Source organism: Larus michahellis, chromosome Z (assembly GCF_964199755.1).
Source record: "Larus michahellis chromosome Z, bLarMic1.1, whole genome shotgun sequence".
Classification (NCBI taxonomy): Eukaryota; Metazoa; Chordata; class Aves; order Charadriiformes; family Laridae; genus Larus; species Larus michahellis.
Window position 1 is genome coordinate 16,148,668 of NC_133930.1, and position 6,000 is coordinate 16,154,667.

The 6,000-nt window shown below is 40.2% G+C and overlaps 1 protein-coding gene across 2 annotated transcripts in view; it reads right to left on the minus strand.

The window, feature by feature from the left end:
• C6 (complement C6) overlaps positions 1 to 5,441 on the minus strand; it is a 30,717-nt gene extending 25,276 nt beyond the window's left edge. Inside the window, exons 1-6 of one of the 2 annotated variants that reach the window (XM_074569926.1) lie at positions 5,360 to 5,441; positions 5,053 to 5,106; positions 3,628 to 3,921; positions 2,740 to 2,896; positions 959 to 1,103; positions 171 to 312 (exon numbers count right to left, since the gene is read on the minus strand). In XM_074569926.1, the coding sequence (XP_074426027.1) occupies positions 171 to 312; positions 959 to 1,103; positions 2,740 to 2,896; positions 3,628 to 3,785 (602 nt within the window). In that variant the 5' untranslated portion in view covers positions 3,786 to 3,921; positions 5,053 to 5,106; positions 5,360 to 5,441. The remainder of the gene's footprint in view (positions 1 to 170; positions 313 to 958; positions 1,104 to 2,739; positions 2,897 to 3,627; positions 3,922 to 5,052; positions 5,107 to 5,359) is intronic. The other variant, XM_074569927.1, reaches the window with a different exon arrangement.
• Between the last annotated feature and the right edge of the window lie 559 nt (positions 5,442 to 6,000).

Genomic DNA, 6,000 nt, shown 5'->3' on the forward strand with positions numbered 1-6,000 from the left:
GCAGATGCAGTGGGCAAGTCCTAGCCCATGGTTTGGTTGCATTTTTATAATTTCTTCTTAATTTTAATCTGAGAGATTTTGTGCTTTAATGGGATAATATGTAAGTATCTTTATGTCAACTAGTGAGATAACAATCTCAAGGTTACGGAAAATAAGCGAAGCTGGCTTACCCATTGCCTATTAACTGCACACCTGGGATGCTCTCATACTTCCTGTTACACACGGTCTTTCTCCTCCCACAATTTCTTTCATCAGAGTTATCCCCACAGTCATTTTCTCCATTACATTCCAATTTTTTTGCAATACAGCGACCTGCGCCAGAGAAAGAGCAGCAGCAAGAAACTTTATGCAAAGATTCATCATGTCTGAATGCAGAAAAAAAGGCAGTCTGTCTTTTTTCCTAGTAAAGGTGTGAACTTGCTGTAGAAATTAACAACAAGGCAGTATGTATAATGCCTAGATTATTCCAATAAGAATTTAAATTCTGACAGTTTTGCCTTGCTTTGGAGCTGCAAAAGCTTAATTTGAGGTTTAGTAAAATGATCTGTGGATAAAGTTATTTTGAGGCTGACCAGGTGTATTTATATTGAAGCAAACAAGAAACGCCCACAAATTTAAAAAAAATAGTGCAAGTTTATGTTCGGATAAACTCTAGGGATGTGTTTGCACATGAAAAATTTGTGCAAAGCAATATTATTGGAACAGTGCTACTGTCTAGCTGTCACGGTCATGCTGACATCTCAGGCTAGAGATTGCACTTGAATTACTTTCAGTTACAGAAGAAACTGCCAACATAAGCTGCTACTAATACATATGAAATCCTTAAGTAGACTTTTCTCCTTGCTCCTTTTCCCTGGAATAGACGAGATTTGTATCATCTGGACAAATTTTTTGTCTCTGTGTCTAGTCTTTTGACTATCTAATAATGCAGCAGTTACACAATGAAGGTTGTCATTACCACTTTCACACTGAAATTTATTCTTGCAATCAACTTCCACTATGTTGCAGAGCTTAGTTGGGAAGCATGGGCGGGAATCCACCAGTGCCTCGGTACAGGCCTGGCCCCCAAACTGGGATGGTCGCAGGAGTGTCCGGACACGAAACTGAAAGGCAGAAGAAATAAAACCAGGGTTGTTTGTGTGAGCAGTTTTTGTAGCTAGGTGTCCCCCCAGGCAGAGCCACGTGCCTCAGTGCTGCTGAAGCTTTATCAAAACCAGACCCCTGAAGGAAATAATCAGTTATTTTTTTCCTTACATCGTACTTTGCTTTTGAGCTCAAGATAACTCTTCCTTGTACTCCATTTGGGATCCAGAACGCTCATTATATTATTTGTGTGAGCTTCCGCTTCTTCGTCCCTCCCTTTCACTGGGAGCTTGTTTACGCTAGTCTTCACACTCACCTTGGAAGTCACGTCCTGCATTCTGATGGTTGTTTGTATTTATAAAGGTCACAAGCAGTAATCTTTATAGCTTGGAGGGGAAAATGGATCTCAGTCCACAAAAGCACCTTTTTGCTTGAAGCAACAAATGCGTTGCATCAATATTTAAAGTTAATAAAAATGAACAATGCTTCTATATATGGATGTGTAGGTAAGAAACTCAGCCATTTAAGAGGATATTGATTACAAAAAAAATCACTTCATTTGAGAGCAATGCCTCCTTTCAGCTCTTGCAGCTTGTTTGCTGTTTCCCACTCTCTGTGCTCTGCGCCTACACTCTCCATCCCAGTTTCAGGATGGGAACACCACAGGGTGGTTCACATCTCGCGCCTAGAACAGTTTCTTCATGCCTTCCTCATCCTGCATGGGCATCAGAAAGCTATAAATGCATGTAAAGATATACTTACAATATCTGACAGGTTTTTCAAGATTGTGTTTCAGGCACGGATTTCTGAAACTGAGCAGGACATTCAGAGAGCTGTAGGCAGTGCCTGTACAGAAACTCAGAGCTGCTGTCGTGGTCAGCCTCAAAGCTCAGACCCACCAGCTACATAGCTACCCCAAACAATCTGCACTTCACTCCCCTTCGCTCCCTACAACCTTACATTTGCCAGGGCTTGGTTTCTTTAGAAACCTGACTTTTCACCTCTTCCCTCTCTGCCATCTCACCTCTAAGTCTACCATCAGTCAACAGACACAACAAGAGGAAAAAACCACCATCGTGGGGCTTTGTTCCACAGATATTAAGCGCATCCACCTGTTTTTTGTGTAGGCTATAAAGGCTGGGGGAATGGCGCTCTGGATTTCTTAACAGCAATCTCAAACCAATCCTGACTATCAGTTTAAGACGTAGCCTGAGCATTTCTAGCCAGTGCTGGTTAGGATTTGCAACAGGCGATTCGTAACAGGTGATTTGATCCTATTTTTCTTTTCTTTAGAACATATAGAATGCTATGGATAAGCTAAAGATTCCATGACTTTCTTCTGCTTGAACAGATATGCAAATTCTACAGCTTAATTTATCCTTTATATGGAAAACTCATCTTTAATTGTGACAATGGAACTTTTGAAGCAAGTTCTCATAAATGGATTTACCCTACTAAATCACCCCTTTCCATTTTGATCTGCTTATTTTAACTTGTTCTTTCCATCTTCTACTCTTATAATTCATAACCAATTTCCCTTGTTAACTTAAACTGTCATTTTGCAGATCAGTTTCCATAAAGTTGAATGTCTGAAACAGAGAGATCTCTTAAGCATAATTTATTGCATTTAACCTATATAATACATTTTCCACCTACTTGTTTTTTAATGCATGGGTCACATTCTGACCAAGGGCCAAAGTCTCCAAGCTGACAGTTGATAGGACATGTTTGCTGGTTACATGCGCGAGATTCCTGCTTTGTGCACAGCTGGTCACAGAAGTTTTGGCTATAATATTCATCCATTCTTATTTGCCTAAAAAAATTTAACAAGTTATGCTAGGAAGGAATCATAGACAGATCGTAGATGTTCTCTAACTGTGGGTGAAGGCTGATGAAGAAAATTATTTGAGTCCAGTGAAAAAAACTTGAGAGATACTAGGTAGTTGCAGCATGTTGATTAAAAGAAAAATACAAACATGCCTTAAGTTTGCAGATCAATTATTTTTGATTCATGTCACTTCGAATGTCCCAGAGAATAGCTACCGAAAGAGCCAGGAGGAAAAGAGTGGATTTTTCGCAAGTTTAGAGTATACAACTGAATTGCACCTAATTTGGTGCTGCTGAATCTTTATTTGACTTTAACTGTTGTCATAAAATTAATCCTAGAGGGAGGAACTTTCCGTAGGCTTGCGGCGCTGCAGCTGACCCCTCCTGTGTCATTGCTCTGCACTGGGCAGAGCTCCCGGAGCACCGAGTGCCAGCCCCATGTGCACGCTACTGGCACGGCCATCATAGGACCTTGCTGTTCTCACTGCATGTGTTAGCAGATACAGGTTTGTTTGGAGGCTCTACATACATAATTTTTTAATTTTTCAGTCCTGCAATTAAAATACAATCTGTTCATCCAGTAAATACTTGGGTACGACAATTTTTCTCAGTGTACTATGGAAGCTGGAGCTTCAGATGCAGGTCCCCATCCCTAGAAGTGTTATTTTCTCAAGGAATAAACACAAAGATAGAAGCAGTGAGGTAGTTTGGCCCTACCTGTGCCTGGTCTGTGTGCCGTAATTGCAGGTTTGTGAACAGGCAGACCACGGCCCCCATGGGTAATGTTCACAGTAGCACCCCTGGCTGCTCCCAATGGCCAGGCTCAGCAGGATCATCAGCATTAACATCCTCTTGTCCGTAGTGAAGGTGCCCATCTACAGCACATGGACAGGTAACAAAAGCTCAAGAAACGCTCACTTGCAGTTGTGCCTGTATCCTTAGAGAGATATCTCTTCTAATTTGCAGAGTCTATAAATCTGTTTCACAATACAGAGTTCCTAAGCAGTGTACCTAGAAAAGGGCAATAATGCATGATACATATTTATCAGTAATTTAGTTAATACTGTAAGGACCAGAAGTCACAATGGCTTTCCTGCCTACTTATTTATCAGGAGTACTAATCATGACTGTGCATTATTTCTGCTTAAGAAGTTGCTTATTAATCATTTTGAACATGACAAGTAAAGATCTGATAGTGCTCTGTTGCTTAAAAGTATTGTCAAAAATATTTTCTAGGAATAAGAATAAAAGCATGAGACAGCTCTTCGGGTAAAATACACAAAACAACAAACAGAACCTTAAAAGTAAGCAGCCCCATCTATTACCCTGTGATCAGTTCATTTTCACATGCCTATAAAACCCCTCTGCGTAAGTGCTTTGCTACAGTGGATGCTTCCTTCAGCTTTTTGTTGTTCTTAGTTTTGACTAGCCTGTCTAAACTGCAAACCATCACAATTCAAAACTCATCCAAATTTTCTACCAACAGCAGAAGACAAAACAGCTAGCCTATTTCTTAGTCCAGTGGTCAATCAAACTGTATTTGATGGGGCAGAAGATTGTAGGTAGTCTTTAGGAAGTAATAATGCTTGGTAAATCTGAAAAATGTTTTCCAGACAAACTCTTTATACATTAAAAAATGCAAAAGATTTTTCCCCCTTATCATGAGATTGAATCAACACTAAATTTGATACACTGTTATAGTAGAACATTGTCATTTTAGAACATTTTTTGTTTTGCCTCCAAAAAACCAAAACCCAATAGGAAGTTTTAAAAGCAAAGAATTTATTTTAAAACAATATGCCAAAAGATTTCATTTTGAAAAGTTTGAAATGAAATGTGCAATTTTTTTCTATTTTAGATTTTTAGCCACATATGCTATTATGATTTTTATACCTTGCTGAGAAAAATGAAATTGCATTAAGTCAAAACATTGCTTCCTCCTTTAGTAAAGAAAGGCAGTAAATCTTCACACAGCTGTCGCAGTGAGAATTCAGAGCATTTTTTACACAATAATTCATCAATGAACAAGCCTTTCAGAGAGATTTAAGTATAATCAAATGCAAAATACAGTAAAACCCAAGAGAGGTTGGCAGTCTTGCCAATGAACCGAGAGGAGAACAGGTATAACACGTATTTCCTTACCTGAGTTCCTGGCTCCTTGCACCAACGGTGCCGTCTTAGAAGAGAGACGAAGACCTATGGAACAATTACTTTGTTCATTCCTTCACTGTACTGTACATAGAAAAACACTGTTTATTCTCGTTTGTGAGCAAAACTCCAACCAATCAATACATCAGAAACATATCAATAGCCATATAAATGTAAGTACATGGGAGATTAATTCAACATTTTAAAGAAAAGAAAACAAAACAAAAACCACAAAGACTTCCCCATATGTTTTGTAACCTCTGTGCATTGAAGCCAACAAAAATCTTTGTTATTAACTTACTGCAAGACTGTTAGCTGCAAAGTCAGTCAACTTTGCAGACTGGTGTGACCTTGGCGTGATTTTCTGCAGCCTCTTTAGTGAAAGGTTGGACGTTTTGTTTGATTTGGTTATCCGTTAATGAAGGCAGATCTGGTCTGGTGGCAGGAATGGTCAGAAAAAAACAGCCTCTCCACCAACACCCTCAGCGAGATGTGTTCTAGAGACCTGTGGAGGAACAGCTCTTCTACAAATGTGGCTGCCCAGCATGAGCTGAGAGGAATAAAAATAGCTTTGCATCAGGCCCAATGCATTGCAGGTGTCCTTGTGCGGCCCGATAGCGCTGTGCAACCCCTCTGCTCTCAGTTTGAAGGCAAGAGAATGAGAATCTGGTAAAATAGGACTTGCTCATACTTCATTATTGGTTTCAACTGGAAACAGGAGACAGAGACCAGGCCAGGGCAAAATATCTGCCTGCTGCTGCACCCTCTCTGCAAAAGTGGGGCTCCCAAAGAAAACAAAAATACTAATACATTTGAGGTTATTTACAGCACTTTGCCTGTTGACCTCTGTGGTGAGCTCTGGGCACACAGTGACCCTGGGGAAGCGCAGCCAGCAGACAGCCAGCAGGCCAACAGCCTCTGCCCTGAAACACGGGCACCACC